General features: G+C 37.6%; 1 protein-coding gene across 1 annotated transcript in view; it reads right to left on the reverse strand.

Moving 5' to 3' along the window:
- DNAH5 (dynein axonemal heavy chain 5) overlaps positions 1–20,313 on the reverse strand; it is a 192,769-nt gene that overhangs the window by 58,909 nt on the left and 113,547 nt on the right. Inside the window, exons 49-56 of the mRNA XM_036308556.1 lie at positions 16,539–16,661; positions 16,136–16,349; positions 14,756–14,979; positions 12,792–12,990; positions 10,513–10,685; positions 6,932–7,062; positions 3,587–3,740; positions 2,867–3,134 (exon numbers count right to left, since the gene is read on the reverse strand). Of these exons, the coding sequence (XP_036164449.1) occupies positions 2,867–3,134; positions 3,587–3,740; positions 6,932–7,062; positions 10,513–10,685; positions 12,792–12,990; positions 14,756–14,979; positions 16,136–16,349; positions 16,539–16,661 (1,486 nt within the window). The remainder of the gene's footprint in view (positions 1–2,866; positions 3,135–3,586; positions 3,741–6,931; positions 7,063–10,512; positions 10,686–12,791; positions 12,991–14,755; positions 14,980–16,135; positions 16,350–16,538; positions 16,662–20,313) is intronic.

A 20,313-nucleotide genomic window follows, 5' to 3' on the forward strand; every position in this document is an offset into this window, starting at 1 on the left:
GTCAAATCCTTAATTCCCTCACACTCTGACTGCATTTGGCTGTGGATTGTTCATCACTAATTTTTTTTTAATCCCTGGGCCAATTTATTCTTAAATGTAGCAGCTAGTCATTTGCAGTCAATTCTAATTTGCAGCATCATTTTAAAATGTTTGGGTAAAACCTCCTGTTGTTCACTTTTATCTTCCCAACAGTGCCAAACACAGGGCCAGTTCTAAGACAGCATTTCCTAGTATAAGAATAGGCCACAAAGTCAGAGCTAATCAGTCACACATACATATTAAGTGTCTGCTACACACCCACCACTGTGAGGTGCCATGGAATAAAAGAGGAGGGTGACACTTGGTCTCAACCCCAAGGAACTTTAAAGGGTTTCATGTAATGCAGTTAAATCTTATCATAATCATTTTTATGAATCTTAGAAAAGATGGCCTATGGATTTTCTTTTAAAAAAACTTAAAATGTTGAGTAACGTACGTAAGAGTTGCAAACAGAAATGTGGCCAATAAAAAGGAAAATAAAGAGAAGGAATGAAGTGAACAAACCTATCAGGTGATAGTTGGCAAAGAAATAAAAGTGGCATCTTTTCACCAATAGTAACTGATCACTAAATTAATGTGGTCATTGTGGAGCAGCATCTACATCTATGGAAGTAACGGAGACTGCTTATCAGTGTGAGATCGATGAGAGGCAGGTAAAGAGGAGGAGAGACCATTAGAAAGCTTTTGGGTTTTCCAGGTAGTGGCAGTGATTGCTTGGCCTCAGATATCAGTGAAGGAGAGAAAGAGTTGAGTAGATTCCACCGATATTTAGAAGATAAAGTTGACATGACTAAAGATCTCTGATTGCAGTTTAAGGGATGATGATGGGACCTCCTGGGAGAGAGAGGTCAGAGGAGAACCAGTTCCGTTTCAAACATATTGAGTTTAAGGATCCTGTGAAACATCCATGACAGTGCGTCAAGTAGACAGTGAAGTGCACTGATTTCAAGCCAGAGGAGAGACCACACTGGAAATAAAATTGATGAGGCATATTATGTCAGAGGCTGTGCATGAGCCTGCTGGGAGGAGAATCTGGAGTGAAGAAACAAGTCTGTCTTGCCCTCCCACATGCCTGGCTCAATACACTCAATAAACACGTTCTGAATAAGTGAACAAATAGATGCACGCATGAAGGTCAGAACACTTGCAAGGAACTGAGGACACAGAAATGTAAGTTTCCCTGACCATGTAATCTTGGCTTGAGTTGATGCCATGAGATTTAAAACTATGGGACAGATTTGTGAGAAATAAACAAAGGTAGAATCAATAAGACCTCTGTCTTGTGAAAGAAGGGATGATCAAAACATGGACTTGGCAGAAAGGGCTCCATATTTAAATTAAATGATCTTAATTATGGTGTATTATTGTGATTATCATCTGAAATTATTTTTGTTAATAACAGTACCTTACATGATAGTTTACAAAATACTTACATACTAATAATTACATCTCATAGTAAACTTTAATATAGCATAGCTCTTAAATACTGTCATTTTGTGCACTGCATTCATATCCCACTTCAAGGAATTTTTAAGTTTACACTTAGTTGTATTTACATTTTTATAGGACTTAAATTTTATATCATTGGCCTTTTCTCAACCGTTATATGACAAAAGAGGAAACTGTATAGTTGTCCTTCAAATATATTAAAATCACACATTGGAAAACCATAATTTTCAGTAGTAGTATCTTAAAAACAAAACTTCTCCAGTGGATAAGAGTTTGTTTAAAATATAGATATGGCTTCTAGTCAAAATACTGATGCTACTGTTTTCTTATGCCTCTGACAAGTCAAGTCCCTCAGCTCATCATCCCAGTTTCCCCTGCTATAAAAGATAGGAGACACGCTAATGAGTCATTCTCTCACTGGGTACCACAGAGCTGGAGAGCAGGTGAGGAAGGCAGGAGTGAGGTGGGGTGAAAGAGGAGGCTCCAGAATGCTTCCTCCTCTCCACTTTTCACTGTTTTACCTACTATGGCTACCTGTGAGGTTTTACTGGGATAGAAGACTGTTCTTGATTGTAATTAGTATTAAAATACAATAATCAGAGAAAAAGTTTGACAGCCACTGCCATTGAATCAGGGTTCCCCTGAGGTTCTGATGCAGTAGGTCAGAGGTGAAACATAAATATCTCCACCACCTAAAATATCCACAGAAAATTTCTCATCAAAAGCTGGGAAAGACCTTGAACTAAATGAGTGCTCTCTAATATCTCCTTTCCTACTTTTATGTTCAATCTATTCACAGAGTAAAAGGACCATTAATGTCCCGTAGGATGGACAACTAGACAGAAGCAGCAGCAGCAGGGGCCCCAGCCACAGAACACTCTGGTTATCATCCTTTTCTAAGGACAGACACCGTCAGAGGATTGCTGGGTAATGATTCCGATCTAATATCCAGCACTGCAGCCACGAAAAGAAAACATCCATGAGACACATGGCTTCAACTACTGGTAGGTTGGCCAATCCACCAATGAAGGAACAGAAATGCTATCAAATTAAAAATCTTAGTGGCTTCCTGTGACATTCCAGAGCCTGCCTGTGACCCACTTGAGACATAGTTTCAGAACTAGAACACTGTCCATTAACCCAAAGGGGTACAGGCTGGAGATCACACACACACACACACACACACACACACACACACACACACACAAACACACACACACACACACAACCACGCTTTGGGAAAAATTAGAAAATTTGTCCTCTAACCTTGAACAAAGTGACTTTTGACTCAATCCAGTACAGTAACAGCACACAGCACAGAATATGAACAAACACTGGAAACCGGACACTTCAACATAAGACTTCCCACCACACTAACCAGCAATTAAGGCGTCCTTCGGCCATCGGCTGAACCAGTCAACAGTGCATCCTGAAATCAGGGCAGGGAACTTCAAAGCTCGATTTCGAAATTTCTCCCCCACCGGCGAAAAGCAGAGCACAATGTGGAGGTTCTGCCGGACCCGACTCATGAAGTACTCATACAGGTTCTCGTTGGTCGGAGGACGTCTGGGGTGTTCTCTTTTCATGACTGGTATGAGATCACTGTTAATTTCATCAACTTCATCACGAGCAAATAGGTTGGAGACCTGAAAAAAGTGCAGACATTCAAATTCAGTACAGACCTATGAAAACAGATGGAAACGGGTAGCTCGATTTGTACAATGTCTTTCTTCCATGTGTGTCCTTAAACTCACCTTTAGGAAATTAACCAACAGCCTTCAAGATGAGATACACCACTTTTTAAAATACATGAGCGATTCTATTATTCACTACAAAGTCAGAGCCTGTTCTTATAACCTCCCTCTTCTGTTTTTTTCATTTTTCACTTGGAGCACTCATTGAGGTTTTAAATGGATAGCTCCACATTTTGGGAGTTTTATTCTCCAAAAACCCAATAGAAAAAGCCATTCTTTATACTGATCACCTAACCCCCAATAATAGCACTTATTCAAAACTCTCATGCAAGGAAATACAGACAGCAATAAAGTTGGAGGGAATCTGAAGAGACAAAATACATGAACAATAAATGAGCGCCTACCTCACCCGATGATAAAACGTTGTTCATATATTCCAAAAATGACTCGTCCTTAATCTCACTGTCCGTGAAAATAAAAGTGATTCCTTTGCCTTGCTGACCAGCTGTTCTATACAAAATTTTCAGGTCTTCCATCAGATTTGATGTGTTGTAGGATCTAAGGAAACATTGTCATTGTGTCATTAGCTAAATTATTTTGATGTGAAGGAAAGATCCTTAAAACAATGCTTTATGCCATTTAATTAAGCAAAAGAATGCTGATATTATTGCATCAGACGGGCATTTAAATGTAAGTGAATGTTACTGGTTCATTATATTTACTTACAAATATTAAACTTATTTTTAAAATTTTTCTTTCAGTTTCTAATAGCTATTCCGTAGGGAGTAATAGACGTGCAGCATCTTGGTAAAGTTCTGAGTACTTTGCTGTTTACTAAAGTCAAGAACTATTTTTTTATTGAGGTTTAATTGCTGTATAACACTATACTAATCTCAGGTATACAACATAATGATTTGTGTATATATATAGATATATATATATATCTATATATATAGTGAAATAATTACAATAAGTCTAGTTAATATCGAGTAACACATTTACTTGCAAAGACAAACTTGATTTTTAAAACTCCACATTTTGTGAAGCATTATAATTAATTTTTACACACAAAAAAAGATATCTAGAGTGAAAAGTAAACCTGGAACAAAAATGTACTGTTTACCACAACTGAATGTCACCTGGATGTGTTTATGTTTCCTTTTGAAAATATTTTTGGTAATGATAATAGAAGAGACAAATTGGAATATATACTAAGCACCATCTGCAATGATATTTTAGAAGATCCCTCACAAATTAAATCAAACTAAACTAAATCATTTCAAGCCTTCATTATATGGGATGAGGGAGATGCCCTATTATAAACAGTGGCCTCCTCATCCCTAACACAATTATTCTCAATACATCTTTGGATCCCACATGAAAGGGTTTGCTAAGCAATCAGTACACTGTAGTAGAATAGGTAGAAACATTATAAAATATTCCAATATAAATCTTTCACTGTCAAAAGCAATACTTCGATGAAAATTAGCTTGCAATCATGAAATGTTAGAGAGGTCCCAGTACAGAGTAGCCCATTAGCACCAAAAGTGAAAATAAAGATATTCCAGCCCTGGAGACTCAGACTTACTAAATTATTATTTGAATTCTGTGTCATTAAATAAACTCTGAGTTTAGAGCACAAGAGCAAATAGCCTTCTGATTTTTTAAAGCTACTAAATATTTAACTTCTCTGTTCTTTTTTAACCTCTATAACCTAAACCCTAAAACCAGAAGTACCACTACCATGCATCAATATTTTAAAAAGACTTCTAGAGAAGTGAGATCTGAGAGATTCAGATATTAAAAAACAGTCCCCCCTTAACAAATGGCCATGCTTTCCAAACCTGAGGCTCTTGCTCCTTGACCTTTGGCCACATGGCTGTGCAAAGGCTTAGCAGCAGGATGGTCTCTTGAAGACTATGAGAAAGCAAGGAGGCCTTGACACCCTTTTCATCAGTAATGGAGCATTCCCAGTATGACATGCAGAGGAAATAATTTTTCATGAAGAGGGGAGTCATAAGATTTTTCACTATGGCAGTGGGTGCAGTGAAAGTCAAGGCAGACCAGAAACCAGTAATATTGTAATCAATTCCCAGGTAGATCTGGGATTTCCGGTAAGACATTGCCTCTTGGAGTCTCAGCTATAAAAGAGGCTAATCTACAAAGTGCTTTTAAAGATTGAAATAGCTTTTGCATGTATCTATGGACTTCCATCAATGAGACAAGTCAGCTAAATGCTTTCCCTATTGTGCCAAGCCACAGCTCTACATCAATGTCCAATAGGCAAGACTTTCTGCTCCTATACCTGGAAATTAACCTCTAATAATTTTTAACCCAACTAAACTTCCCAAACTGGCCTGCTGCTTCTCATCTTGATGAACCCTAAAATTCTGTTTAGCATCTCTGCATTACCCCTGCTTATCTCTTCAAGTTGACTTTTCTCTTCATCGTTCTCCCTGTACAACACACATATATCACATATATCTGATGACAGCCCTCCTGGGGTTCCCCATCTTGATGAGGAGCAGTACCACTTACCTAGTTTCCCAAGCCAGAACCAAGATAGACCAAATCCAAAAGCTCAACTTCCTAATGATCTCTTGAATATGTCTGTCCTCTGCCCCTTTCTCACTGCTACCACTCACTGCACTACCATCTCTTGCCTAGATCCCTGAGACAGCCCTATACCTGTTCTGGTTTAGCTCCTTTCACCTATTTTCTGTACTGTGCATACAAATCTGACATGCTCCCCCAGTGGTTAACTCATTAATTGTTTCTTATTGCTCCAGGATAAAGTCCAAATCCACACTTTCAAAGGACTCCATTTCTCTTCCTTTCCCCACCTTATAATTGACATATATCCTTTAGACTATATACGCCGTACACCCAGATATATTTAACTTCTTCCAGGGCCTCGAATGTGACTTCACATGTGCTGATTTTTTTGCCTGGAACACTCTTTACTGCCCCTCTTCTGTGAGATAATTTTGACTCATATTTAGGTCTTAGTTGAAACATGTCTTCCTCCAGGAAGCCTTTTCTAACCATCACTTAGACTAGGTTAGGAGTCCTCCCCCTGTTTCAACAACACCTGGTCTGCATTTATTTCCTTATCATAGATAGCACCTATGTATCATATATATCAATTGAGTTGCTCATCTAACTGTCCACCTTGAATTACTGTAAACTCCGTGAAAACACAGGTCAGGTTTCCCTTGCTTACCATGTACTCCTCAGTACCTCTCCAGTGCCTGACACATAGGTGGTGTTCAATTAATATTTCTGAATGTCTGAATAAGTAAATCTGTAATATTTTTCATCTATTTTTCCAGTTTATTAATATTCTTGAAATCTGAATTAACATTTAGTAGGGATAAATTTCCTCTGAGATGCACTAAAAGGAATATACATAATACCCGCATCACGCATAATATAAAGACAAAGCCAGCTATTCATCACAATGAGATGCTGAAATGTTTCAAAAGCAAATTATTAATGTGAAATCTTCACGGTTCATAACAGAAGTTGAAATGGAAAGATGATAAGTCAACAATGAAGAAGAAAAACTATTGTGATTTTTTTTATGTATAAGCAAAATGCATTCTTTTTTTTAAATTTTGTTTTATTGCTTAAAGTATTACAAAGAGTATTATATATGTCTCCTAGCAAAATGCATTCTTAACTTCAGGTGGCCTCTGAGAACTGTTTATCAAATCCATTTATGGTTAATTAAAGTTAAACCTTGTTACCTTGTCAGTGTGATCTGGAAGAAAGTATAGCCAGCAATGAACGAAGCCAACCTTGTCAGGCTTTGCTTTCCCGATCCACCAACCCCAACTAAAAGGGCATTTCCCCGGGGAGTGCGAATGATGCGTGAGATCTAGAATATGGAACAGAAAAAGCATGTATCATCCAACATGTAAATATTTCATTTTTTCCTTCTTATTCTACATAGCACTGTGGAAGATGTACATTTCTCAGGATCAGAATGGTGAGGGATAATGGTTGGAGGAACACGGCCATTACTGAAATAGAACAGTGTTTAGTAATATGAACAGAGTAGGAAATGTGGGGTGTGCCTTTAGGAAACTAGAAAGAGACCAGTGTAGATAAGTCAGCAGTCAGCCCCAACTGTGGCTTGCTCTGGGTCTTCAAGAAGAGAAACAAAGAAGATTTAAAGGTTTCCTTTAGTTTGCCCAACCTACTGCAGTAGGATAGGGGGAAAAAAGAAATTTCAAAACATGTACCTTTGGAATACAGATCCCACAATTGATTAGAATGTCCTCCATATCTGAAATATGACAGTTTAAATTGAAGAGAAGAAAATTCCCCAAATATGGCATAGATACAGAATTTATTTTTAAAGAAAATGAGCATAAACACCCTCCTGTTATTTGGCCAAGACAGTAATATCTAAGATATCTACCAAGAAGTGCCTATGGGTTCACCAACCAGAAGTCTACTCTATTCCAGTCAGTAGCCCCAGACCATTCCAAGTCCCCATTGTGGTAAAAGTTCATATTTCTTTGGCTTTTACTGGTATTGAATGAACTACTTACACCATCAGGCCTCCAATCCCACCTAGAGGGAATTCAGTGCAGAATTCTCCTTGATGCATTCTTCACCTTGTATGATAACGATCTTTCCCTCTTAACTGCAGGTTAAGCCTGGAGTACTACAGTAATATCCACTTTTCTCTAGAGAGTGGGTTGGGGCTAAGAAGGAGTCACTTCCCTGTGGCTGGGGAAGCTTCCTGGAGTAACTCGGGCTCTGCCCTCTGCCAAGGTTTTGTTAAACATCCTTTCTCAGGATTCAGGAATAATCTGTGTTCTATTCATACTGACTATTCTTGGCTTTTGAATTATTTCCCCCAATTCAGTGTGAGCCCCAGGAAATGAAAACCATTTTCCTGTCTCTGTTGTGGGAATCTGTGAGATAGGGCTATATTGGAGACTTGGTTCCACTCCAAACCTATTTATCAAGCAGCTCAAGTGTGCCTGTCTCAGCAGTACTCCAGCCAGTGAATGCTGAGGTGAACAAATGGGATGCCCGCCCTCATGGAACTTATCATCCCGCAGGAAAGAGGAACACACAAAAAGATCAATCTACACAATACAGCACCTGCTGGGCATGCAGTATTGGTGAGATGTCCTGCAATCAGGATGTGTTTCATTATAAGAAGTTGGTTTTTTTTCTGGATTACAAGCCAAGCAGAGCATGAGCCATGCAACTGGAGTGCGAGGCAGGTGCTAGATTGTAAATAATGTGCACGCCAGGGCTTGAACGTTAACCAACGACACAAAAGAGATATCACAGAACTATCTCTGTTTTAAAAGAAAATCCTTGTTTTAATTAAGGAAGGCATTAAGAAATATGCTTGGTCTCACATCACATCCTGTTTTGCTAAAATTTTATCTTAAATTCTGTCTCTTGGTTTCTCACATGACTTATAACTAGGTCACACATTTTAAGACTCACACCAGCATGACACAGACTTCGCATGTATTTTTCACAGAAAACAAGAGTGTAGAAGAGATGGTCATCCTAGAAGACTGTGAAAATTGTAGCCTTTAAGCTCAAAATCCAGTCATGAATTACTTGGCCAATTCCAGAACAGACACACTAAATGCTCTGAGAGGGAGGAAAAACACAGTCAAGGACCCTGTGCTGAGGCACCGAAGTCTTGAATGTCATGCCCAAAGTGAAGAAATGCTCCCAGTCATTATCTGTGCTGTGAAACACAGAAAAAAAGACAGTTCTAGGGAACTTCCTCAAGCATGAGTCTAACATAAGTAACATCATCTTCAATTTGAGCAATTATGAAATCCCAGGCCAATCAGATTTTGTCTCCAGTAGGTAGTTAGTCATGAAGTTGTCTTGATATTATTTATTCAGAAAATGTTTTTCTTTTTTTTTCTTCTTCTTCCTTTTAATCATTAAATCTTGCAGACTATCTATGCTTCCTGAAACTCATAACTCTTACTCAACTATTAATTAGGACCTAATTTCAAAATGTTATTTCTGTTTAGCTTTGAAAGAACATTTGCATATATAATTCAGTATAGATGTCTCAGGTTCTAGAGAATTTAGAGTTTTCAAGCTAAATGCCTCATGCTGGGAAGATCCAACCCCGAACAAACTCTCTGTCTTCCTCCCTCTCCCAGACTTATTCCAGCCTTGCAGAAATGCCTTTCTCCAACTCTTCCATTTTCAGGGGGAGGTTTGACTAGATACCCTCTACAATCCTCTCCATTTCTAAGATTCAGTAATTATTAGAGAGGACAACTTATAATTATGAGAACGTACCTCCTGTTTAAACCTAAGTAATGGAAGAAAGCCTTGAATTGTCTTCTGACTAAAAGGATATAGTCTAAAGAAGTAATTCACGTAAATGACATGAAAATATCAGCAACCAATTTTAAATGTCATTGTCTTCCATCACAGATAAATTAGGTCATATAAGTTATCAAGTGAATAATATATTTTATTTGCAAACTTAGAGGATTAACTGCCCAATGAATGGATACTTCAATGACTAATATGGTAAAGTAGAAAGGAAACTATTTTCTTTGTAGATTTCATTCTAACAGAATTTTCATCCAACTGGAAGTCAACTGTTCATACCATATTTTTTTATTATTATTTCTAACTGTGGTGAAATACATCTAACATAAAACTTATCATCTTAACCATTTTTAAGGGTATAGTTTAATAGCAGTAAGTACATTCACATTGTTGTGCAATCACTATCACCATCCATCTCCAAAACCAGTTTTATCTTGCAAAAATAAAACTATACCATGAAACACTCCCAATTCTCCCTTCCACCCAGTCCCGGGCAACCACTTTTCTTCTTTGTGTCCCTATGAATTTGACTACCCTAGGTATCTCATTTAAGTGGAATCATTCAGTAATTGTCTTTTTGTGACTGGCTTATTTTGCTTAACATAATGTCTTCAAAAGTTTTGCACTATTTTTTATAGTTATCTTTTGCATGATGCAAAAAGTAATCAGAATTTTTGCCTGTACTTTGAACTCAGATGTCAACCACATTGATTCTATGTAGTGAAAATATTGAGCTGGAAGCTATATAGCAGCAACAGTGAATAAAATTATCACATCACACATTTGAAGTACACATGCTCTGATTTTAAGCCTATATGTGTGACATATTGCATTCAGTTTAGAAATTAAATTGGCATATAGCACTGAGTTTATTTTTAAACTAAAAATTCTCCTAGGAGATGAAAATGAAAGAGAAGGGGGAAATTCTTGTGTGAAACCAACAGTCTGTCACTTTGGGGAGGCACTAATGGGTGTGGCCACTGACCTTGACTAAGTGGACCATCGCATCCTCGAAGAACACCAAATCCATGCCAGCACCACGGACACTCTCATTATAGAGCTGCAGGAACATATTCAAACGCTCCTTTAGGTGATCAAAAGACTCAATTGGCTCATAAACTTTGGGCATCTCAGTATCAGCCTCTTCAGATGTTTCTCCTGGGATTGGGGAAAAAATAATCAGTTAAATGTCTTCAACTTGCTGGGCTTTACTACTTCCTTCAATGTAAATTAGTACACTCATAACTCCATGATTTAATACTACATAACACTGACTTTTGTCTAAATGTCATATTATGTATTTTTATAAAAGAAAGCAACAAATACTAAAAGCATTAGAATTATTGTGATCCTATACAGTCATAGTTCTTTCCTGTCCAGAAAAGGCCAACTTCAAATAATTTTATAAATACTGAATTAAATTGCATCCATAGTTGAACATTGTCATTTCAAGGATCCTCCCAGAGATATTCACCTAATCGTCCAAATGAAGATCAAATAAAATAATAATGTAATGTCAATATCAGCAACAGAGGGTAAGAATTAAATTATTTTTAATAAGAATAAAAAGATCATTGCATCTGCTCAGGCGATTTTTATAACTCAGAAATTTCAGGTTAGTGGTAAGGATAGAAGTAATTCAAGGGAATGGAGGTAGAGGGTTGAGAGAGAAAAAGAATAATGATTTCCTAAACAAATAAACATACTGAATTATTTCACTGGGAAAATATTAAAATCAATATATTTTTCATTAGAAACATATAATATACAAGCCTAACACTTTCCAACTTTGACTATAAAGCATAATACCAAAGAAAAAGCTAAACTAAGCACATATAAATTCACTATCAGGTAACAGTATAAAAGGAAAAAAAAAAGTGACACAGTCATTGAATATACTAATAATAACTTAGAAATTTACTGGGTACTAAAAAAGTGAGTGGATCCTCCAAATCTAATACTAATTATTTTCAATTGACCCTGTCCTAATATAATTTTGTATTAACCTTTTTATGACAAGGAAAGGAAGTTGATTTAACATAATCATTAACATGGCATATTTGCAAAGCTCTAACTTATTTCAATAGTCATGTCACTGTTTCATCAATGTTCAAGTCAAGCTTCGAGGAACAAAGTGCTTTGAAGTCACCAAAGATTGTTTGCCTCAAGATGCCATCCACCCTAAAAAGCATTTGTGCTTTGCTCCTTGAAAATCATAATCTAAATATGTATCTTTCTGAATTAGAGGAAATAAAATACATAAATTCTAATTACCTAGCAAATGTTCTTACCATTACTGCATTTTTGTATTTGTGTGACCTGATTTAAAATAAAATGTGTCAGCGTCTTTCTGTAGAAGGTTCCTTCCAACTGCACAGCCAGCAATAAACCTCCTTTTACACTTTTCAATCAGAAACTGGGATTACATGCATCCTTATTAAATCTAGAAAGGGGCTGCCTTGTCATTTTCAATCATTTAAAAGATATACAGAGCATGTGTTTAAACATGCCTTTTTAAATTTGGAAATTAACTTAAAATTCATCCTCAGTTCAAAAGAGGTCATTCAATAAAAGAAAGAAAAAATTTCTAAGGGAAAAAATAATTGGAGCAATACTTCTTTTCGTAAGAAAAGTAGAGTATGTCTCCATTTTTCATGGAACCATAGCCACAAAAGCTTGCCTCCACATCGCCCATCTCTTTCTAATTATATGCAGTGGCCCTCTCAGATAGTTTGAGGTGCTTCTTTTGACTGTGAACACTCGGGATGACCCAAATAATAATCATCATTTTTGCTGCCTTTCATTCGGCAGTGACTATGAGCCACAGATGGCCCAAGCCCTTCTGCAGACAGCATTTCATTTATTCCCCACAGTGCTCCATGATGCCTATATGAATATTTCCATTTTTATAAATGAGGAGAATGAGGTTCAGTCAAGTTCAGAGACTTGCCCGGCTAATGTGTGACAAGTCACTTCCTCACATCTACGTCTGTGTGACAGCTGCAAGTCCCAAGTGCTCTATTCTGTTCTATCCTGTTTCCCAACTCTACCTTAATATCCAAGACTCATGTGCATAGAAAGTAGTTAAACTCTGAACTCCAGGAGTATGCACTTATATATTCATTCTATATTTGTTGAATGCTTAGCATGGTCCCAGGCTTGTTTCAGTAAAGTTTACTGGACAAACATTCAGCATCCCTAAACTGAACCTATTGTCTTCTGATATTCCTTTGGGGAATTTCAAATTCTGCTTCAATAGTTTACCTGTCAATTCGGGTGCATCCCTCAAGAAATCCACAAAATAAGCGTCGATTCCACAATCCACCAAGCGTTTTTTCTCTTCACCAAACGCCTCCTCCACCAAACTTACTAAAGCCTTATCAAACCAGGTCACATCGTCTGACACCGTGAAACGGTCAGCTATCACGCGTTTACACTCATGCTTCCAGAGCCTTAACAGTTCCTGTAGAAAGCACAGTGAAAATGTGCTACTGGTTGCCATTATGCCAAAGATGGGAATTCAAGGTCACGATATTGGAGAGTACCATCCTTACTGATTTAAGGTGCTACATTTTGAAAAGTTAGGGTTAAGACATACTTACCTTCATTTCAAATCTGTGTCATTCAAGAGTATTAAACAGAAAGTAGGTTCTGTTCATTTCCATTCTTTAAATGAAAAAGAAAACATCTCTAGACAAAATACTAAAATCACTCTGATCAACCAACAAACTAATATTCTATGTAAAAGTCTTATGTTTATGATAAATTAGTCTGTATTAGTCATGTGGCCAGCCCATAAAATAAAATGCAGTGTATAAATAACTCTCACTTATACAGTTGAGGTATTACAAAGGTATATTTACTTAACACCATATGATGATAATTTGAGACAAAAAAAGAAAAAAATGGCAATCATCTAGGCTAGATAATTCAGGGCCAAAAGCTAACTGGAAGTTAAGGAAATAATGGCCCAAAACACATCTGTCCCTATAGCAAGCAGAACAAATGTTTGCCTAAGCTCATTGATATGAAAGACTGGTGGAAATGTCTTAACGTGGCAACATTTTGCAAGTTGAAAGGGTTTTAAGCCATTCTATTTCTAATGATAGAATGCTGTTTAGTTGCCAAAATATAAAAGGAGTGTAGTGAAATATATTCGATGATTCAGTTAAAATAAAAGTTCATGATAAAAACCAATTGCTAAAACTATTTATACTGATTTAAAATAAACATCAAAAAATGGTTACTCAAAAAGTGATACTGGAGAACGCTATTCCATCATGCCATTAATTTGTCAATAACTTTGAAGAAAAAATCAAGTTAAAATGTTCATTGCTGTTAAAATGGCTCTCACTTCTCTGTAACAAGGAGAGTAAGTTTTCACCAAAATATCTTGTCTTAGAGTCAACCAGTGCAGATTCCTACTTTGTGAGCATCTGGGTAACGCTGTTCCTTTAAATAGTCAACACACTGTGCCTAGTGACCGTGTAGTTGATATCTCAACTTTCTCTGTATTTTTATGTGCCCTAAAACCCATTTGCTTAACGACCTCTTTGGTTCCATAAAAGGCTGAAAGAGAGGCCAAGGTCACATTAGCCTGAGCACACAGGCCATGCTTTGGTTCCTTATTCAAAGGAAATTCTATAATGCTAGGAACCATTATATTCCAGTGGATGTACAAATGCTCATTTTTCTGTCAAATGAACTTTCTTTCTTCTATTCTGCCTCCATTCAATGTTAGCAATACATAATTCTTTCAATGCATTCAGTGATATGGAAAGGAAAGATCGTGAATGAATAACAACAAATGGTCTCTTAATTTTGATTATTTCTAAAGATAATTACTTTTTAAGTTAAAATGTCATGTTTAAAATATGAAGACTCTTATACAATAAAATCAACAGTGATCTGTTCCATTATTTAGTATTAAAAAAAATACCGTCTGATGAGAAAAGAAAATCAATTGTTCCTTTTACTCTATTAACAGAAAATAACTATGTATACCATTTCCTTAAACATAAACTTAAATTAATTAGAATTTTTAAGTAAAATTTTCTGACCTACTGTTTCTTTATTTGTGCTCATTTAAAAACAGCAAAGAAAAAATATTCGTTCTAAAACATCTAAAAATATTGTCATAATTCCACTACAGATTATATTACTAAGAAAATCTAGGGTGTATGGTGAATAACAATGTTGTCTGTCTTTCTTTCTTATGTATTACTTACATCTGGTTCCTTGATAACCTCTGAGGTGGTGTTCAGCATTCCCTGCCAGATCCTGGAAAGATCTCGAAGATTAAATACGTAATGGAATTTTGCAGGGGTGGGGAGCATTTTCATCTTCGTCATCTGCCACAGTCGGCGTGTCAGGGGAACCAGTTTTGTCACTGAATCTCTCACTTCCTCTGAGAAACCCCTTTGGATACAGTAGTAGCCTGTCCCAATGACACCTGAAAGGGGAAAAGACGCATAACAGTTTGACTGACAGTTCAAATAAACTAAATTAAAATAAAAAAACATTATAATGCAGAGTTTGCACAAATATAATTACACATTTTAATATACAACTACAAATTAAGGAAATTTATAGTATGTTCTCTTATCTTTAACACCTAAAAAGTAGATACAATTTCAAGTAGGTTAGCAGTCAAATACTGGAAAGTTGATTAAGAAAAACTACTGCAATTCCAGCTGAACTAATTCAATATTATTAAAGGGTAACTGATAAATATATAAAGATGCCTTATAAAAGAGATAAGAAAGAGGAAGATTTCATAGCTACTCTAAGATTTCTCCATTCTTTTGTTGCATTTTCATGCATTACAAAATATTTTAATTTTACCTTATATATAAAACTTTCCAGGCCCCAAACCCCAAAAAAGATAATTAAAAATGGTAACAGTCATACTTTCTGCTCCATTTTACTTTTCCCAAGTCTAGATAATTCACATGTCATTTGGTTTCCAAACCTTTGCCCACTGCTGTAATTAAAGGCAGGCGCTGCCTAGGGTGCTAAGTTGACATTTGGGTCTGCCAAAAATTAATTAGGGTAATCCTTAGGAGTTTTTTCTCAGTATCAGGTTCAGAAATACTAAATTAATACTTAAGACAAATGATATAACTTACACTCTTTTTCTGCAAAGAATAATTCCAAAATTGGTTATAAATCATTTTTATTACTCAGTTAAATAATTATGATTATCTATTGGGCTTGCGTTTCTTCAATAAAATTATTCCTGAAATACTACATATGTAATCAATCAATGATTTATTACTCTATAAATTATTCAGAAGATGAGACTATAATTAATCTCAGTGCAAAATTATTTCTGTGCAAAATTATTTCTTTGGCCAGAATCATTATACGGGTTGGTTGAAGTACCAGCTATATTGTATCAATCCAGATTTCAAATTTGTGTGTCCATGAGGAAATGATCGCATTATATAAGTCCTTATATAAACAAAATACACTACTTGAGATTGATAAGGGCAACAGATTAAGGAGCCACCCAGTGCTCCTTCTGTGTTGACCTCTAGCAATATACTTCTCATTGGAACACAAGAAATTGCTCTTCCCTCCCCAAGCCCCATCAACACTCATCTTACCAAAGATCTTGTCCATGGAAGCATCTGAGGGCAACGTGCAGTTAAATATAGAGAACTGCCTCTTGAGTCTTTGGGGTATATCATTGCGTCCACCCCCCGGATGGATCATGGCTGCCAAAAGCTGAATGTCCACAATGCTGGTAAACTCCCCAGGCTTCTCTAGGTTATAAAAACCACTCTGTTCCATCAGCTGCCGTACTATCTCGTTAGTAACCTAGGAAAGACAACTTTCAGAATTAAAATGTCACTCCTTTATCTGCTGGAACCTAACTTCTTGAATGCTTCAAATCAATGGACTTGATGGGAATTCAGGAATTATATGTTGGAAAATCAGAAAAATACTGATTCATCAAGAATAAGTCCATGTTGAATTAAAGAAAGTGCACAATAAGACTTGACATACCTGGTCTCCCCACTCATTGATAATTGGCATGTTCACATCATCGATAAAAACAGTCATCTTCTTTCCTGCAGGAGGGCCATATGTTGTACCCATGCGTTTATCCACATAGCTCTCTATTGTCCTCTATTAAACAAGAAAGCCAACAGAAACGCCTGTGAAAATATCCCCTAAAACGTGGTCAATTATTTTAAAAATTTAGGGGCACTTGAATTGATAGGAATTACTCAGAAAAAACAACCCAAACTCCCCTTAAATCTGGAATACCGGGGTGCAAAGTGCCTAAATTATCTTGATAATGTTTACAACCTTTGAAAACATGATTTATTTTAGGAGTAAATAAAATTCTAATCCATGTAAATTTTTAATGCGATGGGACTCTTCAGGCCATGTCTACAAATTTACTTTTGTCTCATTATGCCTATGTTGCTGACACTCTAACCCCCACCCCCATTGTTTAAAGAGGCCAGCCTTTATAATGAGGAACAAAGGTAAACAGGGCTACTATCCATGAAGCTTCTTAGCACTGGGCTCTGAGCTGCTCAGCCTGCTGTAGGCAAAAGACGGCTCTCCCTCCATGAGGAGGCTGCCACCTGGCTCCTGTGGCCTGACGCCATCCAGACTCACTGCTTTGGGGCAGATTCACTCTGCATCACTTCTCATCCCTTGAGACAAAATGAACAGCACTCACCCACCTCTCCTCTCTCATTTCCATCTTCTGAGCTTAGGTGGCACAGGAGACTACACTGTGCTCTATAAAAACACTTCCCTAGCAATATGAAAAAGAACCTTAAAACTGATGAAACTACTAATGCCGGGGTCCAACCCCAGCAGGTCCAGGGGTTCCCAAAGGCGTAGACAGAGTCGGCGAAGAAGGAAGGACACAGAGACAGTGTTCAGTTGATCAGCAGCCTAGCCAGGATCTCCAGCCAGGATCTCCAGCCAAGTTCTGGTCTGGATCTCCAGAGGTTCTGGTTAGGATCTCCAGCCAGGTTCTGTGTCCATGTTCTCTTGCTAGGTTCTCCAGGTTCTCCAGCCAGGTTCTGTAGCCATGTTCCCTCGCTAGGTTCTCCAGCCAGGTTCTGTCCAGGTTCTCCAGCCAGGTTCAGTCACCAGGTTTTAGTTAGGTTCTCTTGCCAATTTCTGTAGTCAGGTTCAGTCCAGGATCTTTTGCCATGTTCTCTCCAGCGAAGTTCTTCTGTCTGTAGGTTCTGTGTAGGTTCTGTCTTCTTGGTTCTGTCTTCTAAGTTCTGTGTGTAGGTTCTGAGTCTAGGTTCTGAGTGTAGGTTCTGTCTTCTAAATTCTGTCTTGTTACATCTGTATTTATACCAGTTGATTCCAATCCTATCAATCTCTATTCCAAAGGTTAGGGCGTTTCTTATCTCCATTCCAGGGAGTAAAGATTACGTAGCTTAAGCATGATTGTTCGTAGTTAAAGTGATTAATTACCCGCCTGGCACTTAGTTAAGAGGTTTTATTCCCTCCCTAACTTCAGGGGAAAATCCCTACCTGGGGAAACAACCTTTCTCAGAGACCTTGGTTAAAACACATAGTGCCAAGAAGGTGAGCAAACATATTAAGAACAGTATGCCATATATGCCAGGTCCCTTGAAACAGCAAGCATGGACCGGCTCCCGGCATACTAATGTAATGTTATGTGTCAATTACACTTCAACTAAGAAAAAAAAAACTGGTGGAAGGAGTGTTGAAAGGGGTAAGAGGGACATGGGAGAAGGACCCCAGATTGTTGACTGCCAGAAGCCGGTCCATCCTTGCTGCTTGACACAGTCGCTGCAGGATAGAAACATCTGCACAGCATATGTTTCAAGGGACCTGGCGTATATAGCATACTGTTCTTAATTTGTTTGCTCCCCTTAGCACTGTGTGTTTTAACCAAGGTCACCTCTCCGAGAAAGGTTGTTTCCCCAGGTAGGGATTTTTCCCTGAAGTTAGGGAGGGGATGAAACTCCTTAACTAAGTGCCAGGTGGGGAGTTAATCACTTTAACTACAAACAATCATGCTTAAGCTACATAATCTTTACTCCCTGGAATGGAGATAAGAAACGCCCTAACCTTTGGAATAGAGATTGATAGGATTGGAATCAACTGGTATAAATACGGATGTAACAAGACAATAAACAGCAGAACCTCTCTGGAGATCCAGACCAGAACTTGGCTGGAGATCCTGGCTGGAGATCCTGGCTAGGCTGCTGATCAACTGAACGCTGTCTCCGTGTCATTCCTTCTTCGCTGACTCCGTCCACACCTTTGGGGACCCCTGGACCTGCTGGGGTTGGACCCCGGCATCTGACTATGATGTTATCATTTCCATGGTAGTACAATGTAGTTTGTAAATTAATCAGTCATTCAAAATGTATGCACTGATTAACCAGAGCTAGCACCACAAAGAAAACAGAAAGGGCTTTGTGGTTCCCATGCTCTAGCCAGGGGTTGGGAATCTTTTTCCTGCAAGGGTCATTTGGATATTTATAACATCATTCTTGGGTCATACAAACTTATCAACTTAAAAATCAGCCCGCTGTATTCGGTCAGACATTTAATTAACTCAGCCCTAATGCCTTGGCAGGGCCAGACCAAATGATTTCATGGGCTTTATACGGCCCGAGAACTGGATGCTCCCCACCCCTGCTTTAGTAAAGGATGAAAGATTTATGGGATCTAAAGATACACCAGAGTATATCCCACGCCTGCTCTAGACGCTCAGTCTTAAAGACCTCATTTCAGTCCTACCACTGTACAGATCCTTGATTTTAAGTCATATTAAAGATAATGCATAAATATAGGAGAAAGTGGAGGTATAGTGACATAAAATGCATTCTCCTCCTATCCAAAAAATCTTTCTCTTATTTCATGATGAGTAAACCAGTAAAAAATGACTTTAATATTCAAGGTACAACCAGAAAATAAGACCATGATATAAGCAAAAATCTATGCATCTGTCCTTGGAAATGGTCACAGTTTGGTAATTTTAAATTTTAAGTTTCTGCCGAAACCGGTTTGGCTCAGTGGATGGAGCATCGGCCTGCGGACTGAAGGGTCCCGGGTTCGATTCCAGTCAAGGGCATGTACCTGGGTTGCGGGCATATCCCCAGTGGGGGATGTGCAGGAGGCAGCTGATCGATGTTTCTCTCTCATCGATGTTTCTGGCTCTCTGTCTCTCTCTCTTCCTCTCTGTGAAAAATCAATAAAATATATTTTTAAAAAATATATATTTAAAAAAAAAAATTTAAGTTTCTATCCTCATTTTAACAAATAATAAATAGCAAAAGATATGAATATTTTTCACCGGTTTTATATAGAAAGATATATAAATATATCACAACTCATTCAATTGCAAAACAAATCTCCCATGACAACAGTGCAATGGCAGAAAGAATTTTATATTCCCTGACATGGAAGCAAACTGTTTGAAGTAATGAACTAGGCTAAATTTAGCTCTGCTTTCCAATGAATTTAAATGCATAAGGCAATTAATAATCTCCCGACACCTCCCTCTGGCACTAGAGCTTTCCAGGCATTCCAGGGTCTATTTGTGAGAACACATAGGCACATAAAGATTTTTATGTCTTAAGGGGGCGGGGGGGGGTGCGGGGGGATTCTAAGAGCTAAAAGCCATAGGTGGACTAAGTGAGATAATATGAAGCCATAGCCACATACCTGCACATTCTTCCCCTTCATTATGCCCTTAATTTCTTTGAAATAGCAGGAAATTATTAGTAAGCTATATATATCATAAAAGAGCTAATTTGACAAAAAC

The sequence above is a fragment of the Myotis myotis genome, unplaced genomic scaffold (genome assembly GCF_014108235.1).
Source record: "Myotis myotis isolate mMyoMyo1 unplaced genomic scaffold, mMyoMyo1.p scaffold_m19_p_5, whole genome shotgun sequence".
Taxonomy (NCBI): Eukaryota; Metazoa; Chordata; class Mammalia; order Chiroptera; family Vespertilionidae; genus Myotis; species Myotis myotis.